Source organism: Vanellus vanellus (genome assembly GCF_965231255.1).
Source record: "Vanellus vanellus genome assembly, chromosome: 3".
Lineage (NCBI taxonomy): Eukaryota > Metazoa > Chordata > Aves > Charadriiformes > Charadriidae > Vanellus > Vanellus vanellus.
The window spans coordinates 101,119,457-101,138,818 of record NC_138907.1 but is presented as its reverse complement, the minus strand read 5'-3'; the positions used below and the strand labels follow the sequence as shown (position 1 = coordinate 101,138,818).

Here is a 19,362-nt window from a genome sequence, read left to right as displayed (position 1 = left end):
TGTAAATTGAGTGCAGATTACAGAAAGTTGTTTCCAAATTTGCTCTAAACTGTTTTCAGAAAAATACACTGCTAGTCTTGGTGCAGGTGTATGAGAGCATCACACAGTGCTGCTATTATACCAGGAAGACTAAAGTGGAGTGTTCGCACTGAAAGATGAATTGTCATTAAAGGGAAAAGTAAAGACAGGATAATTAAGTGGTTTCCTGAAAAAAATGACCTGTGGTGAGCTGGAATTGACTTATGTGCTTCTGAAACAGAAAAGGTGCTTATAGAGTTTTCTGGCCACCCCAGGCATTTGCTGGTCTGGATTTTTCAGCTGGTTAATGGAAATGTGATTCCCAGCCAGAAGCAGCCATACCAGTAAAGTTTCTTGGCGTAGTTAATCATAGAAGTATCATTTTCACTAGTGCAGTTCATTTTTGCTCAAGGGGGAAGATGACTTTTCTCCACGATTATCCATAAAGCTACACATTGAATCATTGCATTCCCACTACGAATGTTTTCTTTGTAGAGCGTATTGAAATTCCTAGGTTGATAGATCTCTTCTAATGTAATTACAGCTATATATTAATGTGGGAGGCTGTTTTTGCTTTGAGAGCTTTGCATATTTTTGGGAGGAAGAATTGGAAGAGAGCTGTAACTTGCAAGCAGTCAATTTAAGTCAGTTTAGCTGTAAGTCAATTTAGCTGCAGGGTCTTGTACAGTTTGCACAACTTAATGATATGAGATGGTGAGGACAGGGGAATGACTGTTTTGCTGCGTAAGGGTACTCTAGTTCCCTGCCTGGGTGGTTCTGCTCATGTAGCTTTTTGCTCATATAGCAGGGTATACTGGCTGAGAGGTGACGACTTTGATCTAACCATTTTCTGTTTATAATTTATACTCCAGGTTTTTTTTTTAATATTGGTCTTGCTTTCAGAAGTTTCCTAATCTAACCCTTCTTTCAATGTCCTTTATTACATTAATATTTAATTTACTATTATGGTGATGGTCACTATTGAGAGACCTCAAACCTTAACTTGCTGGCTGATTGTTGTGTATACCACTTAAGTTATCCATGTGGTCCCTATAAAAAAAAAAAAAAATACTTTGAGCAGGAAAGGGATGGAATTATGCATGAGTCTTTTGGCTGTCAGTGTTCCCTGGCAAACTTGTAAGGAACGGAATTGTCTCGAGCCACCCTTGGTCCCTTTCTTCAGTTGGTGTTAGCAAAGGGGACCCAGATAGTGAGAGCTGCCTTTGTCTCCTGTTCCTTTATTAAAACAGGACATTAGAAAATTCAATATTGATAATAGGCCTATGTTCACTGTGTAGTGGGATGGTGTTGTTACCAAGATTCTATAATGTTTTTTTTAAAAAGATAAAGACATCGCAGAATACACATTTCAGTGTGTGGCTCAGCAGGATCAGCAAGCATTTGCAAGTCTTAGTTTGGCAAGACCGGTATTGGAGGGCTGAGATGGAAAGTCGCGCAGTATATCATAGGCTGGTATAACCTGTTGTCCTATTACAGAAATGCAGCTGAACATAAGGAAATATAAACAAGAATTACATGCTTTGTGACTTTCTCAAGCCTATGGCTATTATTCTGGAGGGAGAAATAAGTGAGAAATGGTTACCACAGAAAATTGTGTTTAAAAATGTGTGATAGTTGTTGGTATTGGATGAGCTTGAAAATTGAAAAGCTGTTTCCCTGAATCATCTTCACAGAGCTATCATTAGTTTGTGAGCAGCTTGACTGTGTTTGGATTGTGGCAATCTCTCACAGTTGCACCTTGTGAACCATTTTACCATGTCAGCAGAACTGATGTGGGAACTGTGGTACATGCATTCATTTTAAAATAAATAAAAAGTTCCTGCATATGTTGCAATAGGTTATCAACTCTATGTTACCTTAGGAGACCACTGGCTGTAGTGGATGCATTAATTTCCTTTGAGGGTAGGCAAGACATTTATTCTTATTTGCTCTCTTCTGCTGCTAAACTTGAGTTCATAAATACAGGAGGGTTTTTTTCTTTTATGCGGAAGGCACAACACACAATGGGACATTCATGCATGTTAACCGAGTGGTTTGAGAAGGGTAGAAGGGAAGAGTTTTCAATGTCTCCCATTGTAATTCCTTTGCAAAGAAAAGTTTGTAGCACGCAGACAAACACCATTATTCCCTACTTGATATCTAGCCACGACAGTACTGCTACAGTTTATACTTTTAATGAGTGCTGTACAATGTTGAGTGCAAAACTGATGGTAGGTTAGGGATTATTATACCCATCCTGCCACTGACAGGAGTGCCACAACTTTTTGGTTGACAAAAGGGATTTTTGTGTAAGTTGATGGCTTTAGCTTAACTATATTTCTCACAGTCATATTCAGATGAGATCCTTTATTGACTGAGCTCTTAAGTAAATCAGACTTTTTTTAATAAGAGGACAGAATTTATTGGAGTATTTTAAAGAGCCAGGCTGTTTCAGGAGACTGTCAGAATCAAGATGTAGTCAAGTACTATGTTGTCTGCCAAACAGCCACAGCACCTCTTTCAGTGACCCGTAAGCTTCGTTTCTGCTGTACTCAAGTGGAGTTGTCAGCCTGCATCTTCAATTTGCTACTACTGCCTGAAGTGTTTAAATACTACTGAATGCAGCTTCTATGAGAGTTTATTTGGCAGAGCAGGATTTAATTTCATTTTGATGAATGCTGCTAAGCTTCCTAGCTCCCACTATCCAAATAATTGCTTGCCTTATCAGTAGTCAAGTTCTTGTGGGTGTTGAGATCCAATATGAATATTGCATCAGACCACAGTTTCTACTTTATCCAAACCTTCAGTTAACACAGACTGCGAGTGACTAAAGATATGTCATGACCTCCAGCTCCTGCTGTCCAGAGAGACAGAATGTGAAGGGCATGAGCATCTGCAGTGTGATGCACCATGAATGATAGTTATGCTAGTAAGAATCTATTCCTTTATTTACAGTTATTACAGTGGGCACAGCCTGTTGTAGTAGGGAGTGATAAGAAAGTCACCCTTGAGTTGTAACCTTGTGTTTAGCTACAACAGGAAGTTATTATTGCCTTTGGTATGTCAGTGGCATCTCTTGTATGCATCTTTGAATGTATGTGTATGCCCTAGGGAGAAAGCAATATTATAAGACCTAAGATAATGAACAAGAATTATAGCCAAGTGGATGAACTGGGAAGACCTCACACTCAGATCATACAAAAAAAGTCCTCAAGGTTTAGTTTACTCTGGTTGTGAATTTGAGAGGTGTCTAAAATAAAGGTTAAATGAAAGTCTCAGTGACCATGATGGTATTGGCCACAGTTTAAAAAAAAAAAAAAAATCTGATTGGAGGAGGGTTGGGATTGAGAGCTTTATTTTCAGTCATGTTACACTTGAATGAACCGATGAATGAGCATCTGTAGGAAAAGATAGAGTGAAGCTTTAGTTTGCATGGAGGAAGAGAGGTCTTGTGTATTTGGGGACCCTCAGCAGGAAAGGAGTAGCTGTACTTACAGTTACAGATGATGTTACCGTAATGAAGAAACAGAGATTAGAGCAGTGAGTATTGGGGAGGAGTATGTGGTGAGGATCCTCCAGGGACATACTGAAGAAGGAATAAAGGAAAGGATTCTGGAAGCCAAGGAAGAGTATTTTAAAAGCAGCATGATCACACATACTGAATGTGATTGATAAGGTAAGGATGGGGTACTGATCTTAAGTTTTTGGCTAAGTAGTGTCATGAATGGAAATATTTGACACAGTTATGATTTAGCAGCAATTCCAAATTTATTAATGATTTCTGGTTGATTAAGAAGTTGAATATTAGCAGCACTTAACCATTAACTGATTTAAGGATTTGCAGGTGATTTAACAAAATAATTGAACAGTGACTTAATTACAGATTCAAAAATGACAAGACTCGCACTGACTTACTATAGGGTATCCTAAGTCAATATACATGTGTACGAACACAAACATACCAACACACATCACTTGAGGGGTCACGCGCGCACACACACACAGATGTGAGTCTGACTGCTAGGACCAAAGGTCCCTTTGCAGTGAGCGACTAGTGAGCCAGCGGGTGCCCTTTTTGACTCCTTACATGTACACAGCCAGATGGACAGAAAGTATTTGGATCCAGTAAAAGGTAAGAACGCCCACACTCATAAAAGCTAATGTGTGGCTCTTCGGGCCACAATCCATATGTTGTCTGGAGTGATCGATTATCGTTACTGTTTCCAAGCAATAGGGGACACAGGAGCCAGGTGCACTAAGAGGTTGCCATAACGTTCTGGTCCATTACCCTTCACTTCTTTCTTTCTTTTATGGTGGATTATTATGTGTCCCAGGTGTTAATGGATTGTTATAACATTCTAGTCCATTGTATTGTTATGTGGCCAAGGTGAGGGGCTGGGGGGATCACACCAGGCACCAAGTAGCCTAAAGGGGGGAGGGGTTGCACCACCACAAGTAGGTACTAGGATCCTGAATGACACAACTGTAGTGGTCTCCTTAAGGTCAGGTAGCACTAAAACTTCAAACATCAACCGTAAAAGGAAAATGCTCAGTGATTGGAGAGAGAGTGAGTTAAATGTGATATTAATGTCACTGTACATCAGGATGGAAAAGAGGCAGATGATGTTGGGATTTACTGAAAAGACTAAGAGAAGGAAAAATGTAGGAGAGAAGTGGAGGTAATGTGTGAGACTGCACATGCAAGTAGTCAGGAGGTACATTAAGAAGTTGTGTGGCAAGGGAGGAGGACTAAGGCCAGGGAAGGGACATCGAGTCTGTGGTGAGACAGAGGAACCAGGAAACCTGATGGAAATTATTAAGGGGATAGTGGTAACTAGGGAGGCTGCAAGAGAAGAGGGTCAGATATGGGGGGAGGGGGGGGGGGGAATTATGCTGAGCCATGCAGGCAGCTAATCCAAATTCAAGCTGTGGCGCTTTGATGTCAGGACAGTGGGTGGCGCATGTATTCTGTGAAAGTTGGCCAGTCTCTTCCCAGAATAGGTTTCTATGAGAGACTCATGAAATGTCCAAAAAATCATTATATTTGCTCCCATCTATAGGGTTAATCTTTTTGATCTCTGAACTATGTATTCATCCAGAATTTGATTTCCTGGTTTTTGGTTCTTCAAGCAGGAATTTGGCAATACTTGAGGACAATAGTGAGCAGTAGGATTTCTTTGAGAGAATAGTTATGGTCACAGTTTCTTAGCTGTTGTTTATTTAACAAAATGTATTAGAGAAGAGGGCATATCTTAAGATCTCTTGGCTGAGAAACTGGTCAGTTGCTTTTCCTCTGACCTCAGAGGAGTTGGGAGCTACAGAATGTACTCAGCATTTTAACAAGAGACAGGACATGTCTGATTTCTCCAAATTAAACATTCTTATTTACTCTTCATCACCAGAAGATGCCAGCTGTACCAGGAGTATATGCTGATGAAGTGTGAGCTGAATGAGCAAACAGTGAAGTGGATTGAAAACTGGCTGAATGGCCAGACCCGGAACATGGTGATCAGTGGCATGAAGTTCAGTTGAAAGCCAGTAAGCAGTAGTGTACCCCAGGGGTCAATACTGGGTCCGGTCCTGTTTAACATCTTCATTGATGACCTAGATGGTGGAGCAGAGTGTATTCTTAGCAGGTTTGCTGATGACACAAAACTGTGAGTGGCAGCTGATACACCGGAGGGTTGTGCTGCCATCCAGAGGAACCTCAACAGGGGAGAAATGGGCTGATAGGATCCTCATGAAGCTCAACCAGGAGAAGTGCAAGTCCTGCACCTGGGGAGAAACAACCTGAGGTTCCCAGTACAGTATCTTTTTCGTAATATTCAAAAGCTTTCTGGACGTAGTCCTAGGCAGCCAGCTCTAGGTAGTCCTGCTTGAGCAGGGGGAGGCTGGACAAGACGACCTCCAGAGGTTCCTTCCAACCTCAGCCATTCTGTGATGTGTGCACGGAGTATATGCAATGCACGATCGCAGCTGGGAATGCCAACTGTATCCTGGGATGCATCAGAAGTGTGGCCAGCAGGTCCAGGGAGGTGATTCTGCCCCTCTGCTCTGCTAAGACCCCACCTGGAGTACTGTGTCTAGCTCTGGAGCCCCCAACATTGAAAAGACGTGTACCTGTTGGAGCGGGTCCAGAGGAGGGCCACAAAGATGATCAGAGGGCTGGAGCACCTCTCCTATGAAGACAGGCTGAGAGAGTTGGGGCTGTTCAGCCTGGAGAAGAGAAGGCTCTGGGGAGACCTCATAGTGATCTTCTAGTATCTGAAGGAGGCCTACAAGAAGGCTGGAGAGGAACTTTTTTACAAGGGCATGTAGTGATAGGACAAGGGGGAATGGCTTCAAACTGGAAGAGGGTAGATTTAGATTAGATATTAGGAAGAAATGTTTCACTCTGAGGGTGGTGAGGCACTGGAACAGGTTGCCCAGAGAAGTTGTGGGTGCCCCATCCCTGGAAGTGTTCAAGACCAGGCTGGATGGGGCTTTGAGCAACCTGGTCTGGTGGGAGGTGTCCGTGCCCATGGCAGGGGCATTGGAATGAGATGATCTTCAAGGTCCCTTCCAAACTAAATCATTCTATGTCCTTAACTGGAATGCAAGATTTCCTTGAGACCTGAGTTCAATCACAGGGTACAGGCACACTATGAGCAACATCAGATCAAGCACGATGACTTGTTCCATGCAGGAAATCAGCCTGGTGTCTTCTGACTTGAAAATGCATCTGTTCAATCAGTTGGCCTTTCCTTCTCTTTAGTTGACAAGTGCTATATTCCTGCCCCCCACCCCTTTATTTGTTGGAACATCTCTGCCTAGGATTTTTGCCTACAGATGGCTTTTCTTCTGTCATTACAGTCTTCTTCCTGGTTCCCATAGAAGCATATCAGAACTTAAAATTATCATTTTTACTACTTTTGTGCCTTTAATCTTTGCTCTGTGTAGCTTGGGGGGGGGGGGGCAGGGGGGCACACTGAGGACAAGCATAACTGTTTTTTGTTTTGCACAAGGAAAGTCTCAGTATAATTTGAGATGCTGCCAAGCCTTTGCCTGAAAAGCTCCTAAATAAGATTTGGCTCTTTGTTAGCCTCTTAACAGGTTAACTTTCACCAACTCAAAGATTTCAGAGACTCCAGTAACTGCCTTCATGGGAAGTTGAATGTGCATTAATACACGTAGGTAGAGGGGAGAGAAGTCTTGCAAATAATGACCACTGAAGGCAGCGTAGCTCATGAGACTTTTAACATCCTTCATAACTATGCTTGACTGTGAGCTGATTTCCCCCCACAAACTAACAGAAGATCATCAGTACTAATTGTTTTCAAGTTTCGTAGTTTCTGGCAGTGGAATGGTGGTGTCTTCAGCTATGCTTTAAGCAAACCTGTTCTCTGTGATGTTGTAACTGAGTAGTATTTAGTTATTGCATATCAGGTGCAGTGATAAATCATGGGGCAGGCAGCTTGTTTTAAAAATGTTTAAATGTTTTGCATGCCAGCTTGCATGTACCTCTGTTCCAATATGAGTGTGTGCCCCAGTGGTGTGATTAAGGTAGTGTGACTAGCAAAACACTTTGGCAAGATGAGGCCTGCATTAATACATAAGATGAATCTTAAACATTGTTAATGAACTAAGGTAATTCTGTCTACAGACCCTGTTTTAGCATTCATAACTGTCCTAATTGACAGTAAAGTCAACTTATCTGCTGGTCTGCTGTATTCTGAAAAGTGAGTGTGAAGTCAGCCTGTTGCCTGGGTTGGGGAAGCCAGGAGTAAGCAGGAAAGTGCTGTCCTCTGATAGCGTGTCAGTGGGTTGCCATCATGGCTTCTTCTGTGGTGAATGCTCACTGACTCTATAACCAGTCCCAGGAAAGTTGACTTCTTTAGATCATATCTAAAAGAAACTCCTGGATTTCTGACTATTCCTATCCTCTGCTTGGCAAGATGCCAATCAGAAGAATATTGCCTTGCCCATTTGCCAGCATCTTCTGTCAAGTTGCCTAAAAAAAAAATGCCACAAACCTTCAGAAAAGTTGTCTTAATGCATTTTTATTTTAAATGGTAGTAAACCAGAGACTCTCTTGGAGCATGCTGTACTGTTCACAAGAAGTAGATTCTTCCATTATGCTTGTGCCAAGAAATTAGTTGGGGAGTGATTGCTTCAACTGTTAGACCTCTAACAGGTACAGAAGTTTTTAGAGGAGTCTGAGATGTCTTCTGGTGTGGAAGATTAAAAAAAGATTAATAAGGGAGAAGCCATTTGTGCAAAACCTTTTCTTTGTACTTCTTCCTCTCTTTCATAAGTGATTGTAATGATGGGGTTTTTTTGTGTTATGTGGATTTTTCTTTCTTTTACTTTGTTTGCTTTGGAAGATGATGTGAAAAATAGTATCTCTTCTGCCCAGAGATAGTAGGCAGCTCCAAAAAGGATTCAGTCAGTCTGCCAAATGACTGGAGAAAAGACCATTTTAACTGCAGTGTATATCCAGCTCTTTCTGGCATCTTTGTAGGCTCCTGATCTCTGTTTGATACCAGCTGTTGGCGTTTGTATTCCTGGAATTGGGAAAGTCAGCAACATTGCTGTTCAAACAAGGTATATGTGTCAGAGGTTTGAAAACAATTTTTAGAAAGTGTACCCATCCCTTTGAATACCTAACTTGGCTCATTTAAAATGCCAGAAGTCACACAGTCAGTAAATTAGATGTCCATATTGGAATGTTGTTTGCTGGTAAACATAATCTGAAGTACATTGGTGCACTAATAAATGTGATGACTTTAAGGGAGGTGCTTCTGTTGATATGACCCTAGGAGACCTAGTTGATTGTGAATACTATAAGACCTCATTACAGAGACCATCTCCCAAAATAGCAATAGCCTGTAGCAGGAGAATGAATCCATAATGTGACTCATTGACTTGTTTATTTTTTAACCTGTTGTTTACTGAGACTCTGTTTAAAACAAATGAGTAAAAAAAAAAAAAAAAAAAACCAAAACACCTTATGTACTAGACAGTTCAAAATAGGGCTGTCGTGCATGAGGCTGGTTTTTAGCTCCAGGATAGAGTTATTTAGAAAGGGAAAGGTAGTGGAGTTTTGGCTGGGCTTGGCTGTGACGAGTTAGCAGGTTAAGTGTATCAACTTTTTTCTTCTGTGAGACTTGAACAACATCTGCTGAATTGCATTGCTCAGTTGACTTATAGCGCTCCATTGGTCAAATGGAGTATTTAGGTGGCGAAATACAGCTAAGATCATGTGTAGGCAGAGACACACTGTAGCACTTCTTCCCACAATTAAATCCTTGATACATTTTGTAGACAGTGAGTACTGCCTGTTTTTTTTTTTTTTTTTTTAAAATAACTGAGTGTTATGAAAAAGCAAATGCAGTAGACACTAGCAGTAGCTTCTGCACCTATTATTTCTTGTTACCCCTTTAAAATAACATCAAATTGAAGCAGTCTGCCTCTAGATTTTGGGGAGAAAGGGAAGGAGGTATCTGAAAAATAACTCTCTTGAGTTACTGTCTTAAACTACCACCATAATGTATTTTTATCTTGGTATTCACATCATAACAAGTGTATTTATTCAAATCCAACCTACGATGTTGTTAAAGTAAGAGAAATGCAAGAGGTGACCGTTAACTTTTTTATTAGAAGCAATGTGTAATTTATGTTTCTTTGTGCATTTAAGGTTCAGATAGTGAAGATGATGAAGATATCAAACTCACAGTGAAGAGGAGCTTAGAAGAAACGAAGAAACAGCAAGGTCTGTTAACTTTTACTCTTCTGTGTTCAGGAGTGCTATTAATAATGGAAGATATAGAAATTAAACTTACAATCAGTTTTATGGCAAGTGACCTCTTAGGAATACTGTCTAAAACATGCTGGGCAATCTTGAGTAGTTAAGAACACTGTGAGTTATAAATAAAAAAAAATAATTTGGTAACCTGAAAAGGATGCCAGCAGACTCAAAATCTATTTTATTGGTGCACCACAGGGTATCACTGTGGAGCTAACTGCGTACCATTAGCAACAGAGTCACAGTTTGGACCTTATTCTTGATTCTTGCACATGCTTAGTGGCCAATTGACAATGTATTCTAATGCAAACAGTTGTCTGCCAATGGCTTTCTGATTTACTTTGGTTTCAAAAATTCTCTTTTGTTTCTGTGACCATGTAATGTTTTCCATTCAGAAACTAACTTACCTCTTTTATCAGTAGTACCGAATGTTGCAAGAAAGTCCAGGTGAATGACTATGACTGTTAACATGAGAGAGCGTTCGTTGATACTATTTCTGTTCCAAATCTAGACCTTGCATAAAACAGCGCCAATAATAATTAAAGCTTTAAAATCTGTTATGTTAATATATATAATTATTCTGTTTCCTTTGTCATAAGAACAGACAGCTTTTGTTATAGGATATGCTTCTCTCCTTCTAAAGCAGAAGAATAATTCAAGAATGACAGTATGTTGGAAAGCTGCTTTAACTTTTCCAACTATACCATTGGTATTGATATTTACTGTACGTATAAACCTTGTGTAACTTAAAATATTTAATTCAGTAACACCAAGCAATTAGTTCCCAAAGCAACGTAAATGTAATGCAGAAAGAGTTTCTTCTTTGAGTATTATGAAAGGTGTTTAAGAGAGGTTGTTAACAAGTTGGGATGAGTGCAATGCAGGTTTTCCCACCACCATCAGAAATGTTACAGCCCTGATCTAGATTATTCTTACTGTTGATATTTTTTTTTTTTTTTTTCCTCTACTTATGTCTGGTCATCTTAGTAAGAGTGACAACAGTGGTGCCAAGTTAGAATGGAGATACGGGAGAATCTATTGATAAAGAACTGGAATGAAAATACTGAAACATCTCTGCTTGTTTTGTGTGTCTTTGTTTTCATACTTTATTTTTCTTGTTGCATACATATGGGTTCTAATCTTGGTATTATTTCAACCAGTAAACATGTAGTTGTACTCTGAAACTAATAATTGGGCTGCCACTAGTTAATACAGTGGAAAGTTGTAGAGGTTCTTCCTATATTTTGAAGTGTTGAAAAGATAGTATAAGAGAGAAGGGGAAAATCATTCTGTTTCTCTACCTTTTTTTGCAGTCTGCTGACATTGCTCACAAAGTAATTTGTTGCTTTATGTAGTAATATTAATGTAGCTGTGTTTTATGACTAGTTATCAATCATAGTTTGAGATTATAATCGGGTTTTTTTCTGTTTATACAGAGGAAGATGCAGAATTGGAAGAAGCTATCAAGAGAAGCCTTGAGGAAATGTAAATGAAGGTACTTCAGTACACTAACACCACATCACCAGAGCTGCTCACAAAAATGGAAACTTGTTCATCTATTTACAAAGGTTCAGAAACACCACTTGAAAAACATCTGTATCTTGAATTATTAGATTTATAATCTGATGTCCTCTGTCATGCTGATGAACAGCTGGAGTTTATGGATATCCGCTGCAATATATTGTGTATGACAAAACTAAATTTCTAAGCCTTTGCATATTCTGTTTCTAATGGGCGATGACTAAGTCTTTTCAGTCTAGCTGTATAAGTTGTTGCCTATAGTAGGCTGGTCTTACTAGGTATTTTGGGACTTTTAGTTGTTAATTTCTTTTAAAATTGGTTCTCGTATTTAATTTTTCTGTCACAAAATGTCTTTGTCTTTTATTTACTTTTTCATGCGGTCTTTGCAACAGATAAAAATAGTAAACTCCAATTATCTCAGATTTGTCTAGCTAATCTTGTTACAAAGAGAAGCTTAGATCCCAGGTTTATAAATTGAAAACATATGGCCGAGCTCTTGCCTGTGGCCGGTCTCTTCTCATAGACCGTAATTTTGTCTACATCCTGTTTGTTATAAATGTCAGAATTGGGGCCACAGGCTGTACAGTTTGTTAGTTTTATTTTTATAAATGTGTATGTTTTTTCCACAGCAGTATGGTAGAGTGTTGGATTTGATAGCTTAAAGTTTGACGGGTTCGGTTCTTCTCCCTGATCTGAGGCTGGAACAACTTTTTAAGGGAACAGAAGCTAAATAGACTTTCTAGTTCCTGTTTGGAATAGATGTGTGAGAATTTAGGTGGTATTATTCCTGTATACTATTGTCTCTGCTCCCTTCTGTTCATGAAGAGGTGGCCTTGGGTAAATGAATGTAAATGCATTAATTATTTTTGTACTGTCCTTATTTTAAGCTGAACAATTATTTCTGTTGTTAAAATAGTTATCTATGTCACATTTCTTAGTTTCTTTGTTTAAAAATACCTATGCAAGCCGTTCAGCTTTACCAGCCTATTGTACTTCAGTTAATGATTGCTGTCAATCAGTAAGAAATCTCAATGTAATAAAATGCCAGCTTGTTTTTTTTAATTATTATTCATTATCCTGTGAGTTTGCTTCTAACTGCTGTAAATATAAATATTTATTATGCAAAAAAATACTTTCTGTGGAGAGTGAGACATGGGAAAGGCTAGATTTTTCTCACTCTTGATTCCAAAGAGTCAGAATAACTACAGCTGTGTGTCATCATGATTAGAAAAGCTGGGAAACTGGCACTGGTTTATTTCCAATCGCAGTTCTGATATAATTGCTGTCTCTGAAACAAATAGAATTAATGAAGAATCTAATAAGTTATTTCAGCACTCATTAGCGATCATACAACTTGAAGAAACTGTTCAAACACTAAAAAGTAGTTTGAATGCTTCCAATGCATTTGACTCTGACACCCAAGTGTCACAGAGTGAACAGGACCTCTTAATGTTTTTCCCTAGTGCCTGCTGCTTGCTTTCCCACTGCAAATCTCAGATTAATTGCACTCCTGTTCAAATCTGGGTGTGTAGCTCATACTGCTGCTGAGGAAGCCCTATTCTGGAAGATTTTGAGTTGCCTTTAGCTACTGACTCAAGCTGAATCAGTTCCACAATTTTTACACACTAAGTTCTAATAAGGGTGGACTGAGACAGAAAACAATTTCCTCCTTAAAAACATATCAGTAAGTTACAGAGGCTTTGGGGCAGGCTTTTTTTCAGTGCAGACCCTAAAAGTTGCAAATTTCTTTCACGTGGAAAGATGTTTCAGCTTGAGGAAAGTTATTTGCTTGGCTCAGCAGATGTTTAAAACCTGGGTAGGTGGTCTTCTCCAGAGTCTGCTATGTAGATTTTGATCATGTGCTTTATTCCTCATAACACTTTACTCTGTCATAAATGTTTGCTTGTACCTCATGGGCCATGACTTAATTGGTTGCATTAAAAAAAAAAAAAAAGCCATGCGTGCACACAAATTCTCTATACTTGGAGCTCCAGTTATTAAACACATTATATTGGCCTCCTCATCTGCTTACCGAAACAAGTAGCAAATCCCAGCCACTGCTGCTACAGCTTCTATAAAACAGCTAAATAGAGTTTTAGTCTCTGTATTCTTTTTACATTAAAAGTAGCCTCCAGAATTATCGGTGTCTTGAAATTCATCCTCATGTTCTTTGGTCTCTTTGAGGTTCTCTTAACTCTCTGAAATTTTTCTTTGTAAAGTTTTCTGCCATCACAGGCTCTTGATACTCCTGTTTCCAGAAGAGCAGAGAAAATTGGATTCTTAAAATGCTGCATGTACAGACATATGACTTGTTACTCACCAACATCTTGCAGTCCTGCACCTTGTTCTTCAGCTGGAAAAGGTGTCTTGTAAATGGCTGCATTTTAGAATTTAATGTTTCTGGGTGGGGAGTCTTGTTTAACTGGCTGGAATTCTTGAGGTTTGCCCTGCATATGCTGAGAGGTTTGTCTGTGTTTACGAGCACAACTCATCTGTTAAAAGGAGCTTACCCAGCATCCTTTACATTTGTACTAGAAGTGATTTGTCCTGCTCTTTTTAAGAGAATTTGCTTTTGTGGTGATGTTTGAGTTAATCATTAATCTAAAGCAATCCTGTGGTGATTTTTCTTTTTTACCTTTAATGAAGAAAAAAAAAAAAACTAATCTCCATGTCACTACCACCAGCTGTTCATGTTAATGCTCTTAATTTCTTTATGGTGCATGCGTAAGTTTTACAAAACTGAAATCGTGACAAGTTGAGATTGGTACAAAGCTCTTATCTCTTTGGTGCTTTGTGTGCCATATTCTTTCATATTGAATGAAATCCCCCTTTTGGTCTTACTCAGAGACAAGATGAGATGCCAAATAAGTCAGTGCAACTGTTATGGAAGTCACTGGAGCAGTAAAACATGATGCCTGCCTGGTTGCTTCTGTAGTTTAATAATACAAAAAAAAATTTAAAAAATAATTATATTGGCTTATTGTAAGCTGCTTGCTTTGTATATGTTTTTGGGTGGTGGGTTCATTTTCTTAGCTCTTCAAGTTATACAGAAATGACCACTACTGTTCCTATAGCAGTCGCAGAATGCAAACCTTTACTGAATCTTTACCAAATATGGTGAAGTTTATAGAGGTATGAAGTTACGCTGTTTTCTTTCTTAAAAGGAAAGTGTTCCATCATCTGCTTGTGCTGTCCTAGCAATGTTTACAATGACTGCTATAAATTGGAAGGAGGTGAGGAGGCTGGATGACGAATTGTTTCAAAATTAATTTAGAAAAATTGGCTGACACTAGCACAAAGATACTTTCTGGCAATTCTTTCCAGCTAAGCAGCTTTATTAAAGTCTGCATCTGCATATTTCCTTGATGCTTCTAAACCCCCTCAAGTTCCCTGTAGAAATTCTTAATTCAAGTGGTTTAGAGCTCAGTTGTAACAATCTGGGTCAATATGGTCCAAGATATTACAAAGGTGAATGTAAACAAGTCAGAAAACTTATGGTAAGTGGCAAATACATGTGAAGTGTGCTCTTGGACGGCAAAGCTCTGCGTGCATGGAAATTTGATGTTAAAGTCCCTTTGTAAATCTGTGCAAGCTTACTTTTGCTGACTGGAGTATCCTAATTTCTGGGAGTCCTTCTGGGTTTTGGTGGGGTTTTTTTTGGTGGTTTTTTTTTTTTTTTTTTTGCTCAGACCTTCATCGACAATTGGCTGAGCATCTGCAGCTGTATAGAATTCACTGGCTCATTTACTAGGCAATTTTCCTTCCTGTGAGAATGAACTGCTGTGTCCCCTGAAATGGTCATAGCAGCTTTGAGATCGTTTCTGAGATGGAGGACTTCATTCAGACTTCTGACAGGCTTGGGACCTTAGGGCTTGCCTACACAGTAAAATGACTGCAACATGTATAGGCAAACCCAGGGCTAGCTGTAATTAGCATTGGTAACAATAGCAGTAAAAACACAGTAGCACAGGTTCAGCAGGTGCTGAGTGAGGGGGCAGCCTACTGTGATACATATTTTGGTGGAAAACGTACCCTAGAACCCCGTGTCGGCCCATCTTTGCTGCTGCTGTTATGGTGCTGGGAAGACTGCAAGCTGGCTTTGGTTGCCTACCCAAGCCATAGTCTTATCCTTCATGTATGTATGGGAACTGTTGTGTTTCCATAACACCTGCATATAAAGAAGGCTTTTCAGACGAAGTTTCTGTAGGTGAAGGCAGGAAAATAATCTGGCATAGCACTTCTTGGGTGTGGACTTTTGTCTTTGATCCTATTCCATGACAGCTCATGTATAAGCGTTAGGGTATGTGACAAGGTATATATCAGGGTTTGGAATAAGGCAAAGCTGGAACTAAGGTGCTATTTAGCAATGTGACAATTGGTAGTGCTCTTAGTGCAGATCATCTCTCTGGCTCTGGGACTTCTACAGCTACACCAGATGTCTGAGACCTGGGAAAGCTGCTTTTTCTGCTACCTCAAGGGACCTTGTGTGTGTGAATGAGACGCTTCTGTATGTTGCTCTGTTTTGCAAGTGGCACCCATTTTTCATGATGCTGTAGTTTAAACTGGAAACCAGACAGCAGCTTCACTGCTGAGGCAGGATTGCAAAAACCGTGAGACACACCTTCTCCTCATGTTCTTCTCCCTGGTGCCTACAGCCAGAGCAGGGGTGTGGAGTCCATCGTATGAACACAGCTGTGGAGAAGATGAGAACACAGTCATGGCAGCACCAGCAGTCCTGACCTGGCTATGGCTGTTCTTCACCACAGACTGCAAGGTGGAGGATGAAGTCTCTGCTTTGTTTCCTCCTCCTGTTGCCTCATGGCCCCAAAGGACTCAGTTCCTGCCTTTTATGTCCCCAATTCAGCTGTGAATCACTTCCCTTCTTCCAGAGACAGACTCCTATCTTTCCAGCCTTCTATTATTTTGGAAAAGTGGTGACAAGTGCCCCTTTGCATACCTCCGCAAGAAATAAAGGGTACAGGGGGCAATCTACCCTTCTAGGGAGACAGGAAAAGCAGTTTTCATGGTCCTTCCAAGTTTCTAAGTGGGAAAATATCCCGGGTTGCACAGGCACTAATGTTGAGGCTTGCCACCAAAGACCATTTTTGCTTATAAACCTGTGTTTTGGTTCCAGGGTTCATGCTATTCTCACTTCTAGGGTAAAATGGCATTTTGCTGTTAAAGAGGGTAAGTTATGTGGGATATGTTTGGACACAACTACAGCTGTTCTGTGCCTGTGTTTCATTGCAGCTTTGACCTGCCTGGAATTAAACCCCTCTGCAAGGAAAAAAATGTTCATAGCTGTCCAGCTATTTTGATTTCTGCTTTTTAAACCCAATCTGACTGATACTTAATAAATTGGCTTGGGAAGAATAGAAGGATCCTAAGAAAAAAACGTTTGCAAACTGCATGTCATGCCTACAAATGGTTTCTGTTTGGGGTGGAAAGCGTTTTTTAATTACCTTCTACAAAGAGGTTCCATCCATCTCTAGAGAGATGGATGGAACAATTGTTCAAATGTAGTTATTTCCATGAGCTCACAGGCAGTAAGCCTTACTTATCCAACTACGTAAAACAAAGAAAACTCAGGCAATTAATTTAACGAGAGCACTTGGGACATGATATCATTCTCAATGGACAAGCCTGAGAAAACAGCTATTTTGAATCACAGCAGGATAAGCATACAAAACAGTATCCCTGTGCAACAAAATCCCTCTTGGGTGCCAAAAATTGGTCTGTTAGAGCCATGGGGTATTTGCCCAAACCTGGACTTTTGGGATAAGCAAATTCCTTTTTAAATACTCACAGTAGTGGCAAGCGAAGCCTATGTGTGACTTGAATCACTGGAACTGGCGCTCCCAGCAGGAACCTGAAGTACAAGAGATTCTGTGCAAGTTGTTTGCGAAGTTGGCACGGTGGGTGCTTGCGAGAGAGAAGGTACTGCTTCGTACAGTTGTCTTGTAGTTAAAGGTAACAGTACGGTCAAGTTAAACATGATCTCAGAACAAGTCATTGCTAGATGTAGATCTGCCACCTTGGCTACCATGAAACAGATCTATTTTTTTCATTCTGGCATAAAAAGAGAACATTAAACACTTTTCTTCCCAGTAAGCCTTTTGTATCATCTGCTGGTAGAATGGCTTCTTTTCTGCAGATAGTCAGGGAGCTCTTATAGTTGGCACCAGAAAGATACGTGATCAGTGGCAATATCTCAAGTATCTTAGGTTTAGGAATGCTGTTCAGGTTCTGTGTACAGTAAGGGCTGTCTCTGGTTTACTTCTCTCTCCCCTCAGACAGGATTCTGGGTTTTTTAAGCATTTCTTGTTTTCCTCTTCCTGTTTCTTGCGTTTTCAGATGTTTCAGTTCTGTAGCTCACTTTTTGAATAGCTTTATATAAAAATAACAGTTGGGTGGTGGGATTTTTATTTCTTGCTTGCTTTAATGAAAGAGCAAACCAATGAACCAACCACACAAACCAGTTCTGGAAAGCAAATTCTCATACTAGCCGCTACCATCTCAAATGGAGTTAACATAGATACTGAAAAACTCATTGCTCCTGCCTTGGTCTCTGGTTTAGCAAGAGACAGACCTCATGCTGCTTCTGGCTGGTCCAGGGTTTGCTCCTTTTGTCAGGAAGGGGACTGGGAACAGCAGCAGAGGTCTCTCCATGCTCCAGAAAGCCCTTGGGGAGCAGCAGGGGTGCCCGGGGTGGCCATGGGGCACCTCTGCTGCTCCCCAAGAGCTTTCTGGGGCATGGAGAGATCCTGAGCTACGTGGGCAGCTGGGCACTGCACTCCAGCACCCCCATGGGGCAGGACACAGGGTGCCACTGAGGGGTTGATAACAACACGAACCACTTCTCCCCTGCAAGTTTTCATCCCTGCATGTCACCCACCAGTACCCTTGGCTTGCTGATGAATTCAGCCTGTCCACCACCAATCTGCTGTTCAACATCTTTGTCAGTGACATGGACAGTGGGATTGAGTGCACCCTGAGCAGATTTGATGACGACACCAAGCTGTGTGGAGCAGGTGCCACACTGGAGGGAAGAGATGCCATCCAGAGGGACCTTAACAGGCTGGAGCGGTCAAGGCGTGGTTGAACCTCATGGAGTGGTTGAACTTCAAGTACAAGGTCCTGCACATGGGTGACAGCAATCCCAAGCACAGATACAGGCTGGGCACAGAATGGATTGAGAGCAGCCCTGAGGAGAAGGACTTGGGGTTGTTGGTGAATGAGAAGCTCAACATAGGCCAGCAATGTGCAGTGCAGAAGGCCAACTGTATTCTGGGCTGCATCAGAAGCAGCGGGGCCAGCAGGTCCAGGGAGGTGATTCTGCCCCTCTGCTCTGCTCTGCTGAGACCCCACCTGGAGTACTGCGTCCAGCTCTGGAGCCCTCAGTACAGGAAAGACATGGACCTGTTGGAGCGGGTTCAGAGGAGGGCCACAAAGATGATATGAGTGCTGGAGCACCTCTCCTTTGAGGGCAGGCTGGGAGAGTTGGGGCTGTTCAGCCTGGAGAAGAGAAGGCTCTGGGGAGACATTATTGCGGCCTTCCAGTATCTGAAGGGGGCTTACAAGAAGGCTGGAGAGGAACTTTTTACAAGGGCATGTAGTGATAGGACAAGGGGGAATGGCTTCAAACTGGAAGAGGGTAGATTTAGATTAGATATCAGGAAGAAATGTTTCACTCTGAGGGTGGTGAGGCAGTGGAACAGGTTGCCCAGAGAAGTTGTGGGTGCCCCATCCCTGGAAGTGTTCAAGGCCAGGCTGGATGGGGCTTGGAGCAACCTGGTCTGGTGGGAGGTGTCCCTACCCATGGCAGGGGGGTCGGAACTGCTTGATCGTCAAGGTTCCTTCCAACTCTAACCACTCTATGATTCTATGACACAGCTGCTGTTGCTGCCCGGTCCTGCCGGCGGGGCTGCCTTGCTGATCCGCCTCGCAGCCGGCCGGGGGGGGCAGCGCCGCGGTGTCGTGTCATGTCGTGTGCCTCCCCCCGTTCCCAGGCCCGGCGACCCGGTGCTCTGCGTGAGGCG

The 19,362-nt window shown here is 41.2% G+C and overlaps 1 protein-coding gene across 1 annotated transcript in view; it reads left to right on the top strand.

Moving 5' to 3' along the window:
* Positions 1-12,391, top strand: part of ZNF451 (zinc finger protein 451) — a gene marked incomplete at its 5' end in the record, with an annotated part of 41,889 nt that extends 29,498 nt beyond the window's left edge. Inside the window, 2 exons of the mRNA XM_082481352.1 lie at positions 9,695-9,769; positions 11,239-12,391. Coding sequence (XP_082337478.1) covers positions 9,695-9,769; positions 11,239-11,291 — 128 coding nt within the window. The 3' untranslated portion in view covers positions 11,292-12,391. The remainder of the gene's footprint in view (positions 1-9,694; positions 9,770-11,238) is intronic.
* Between the last annotated feature and the right edge of the window lie 6,971 nt (positions 12,392-19,362).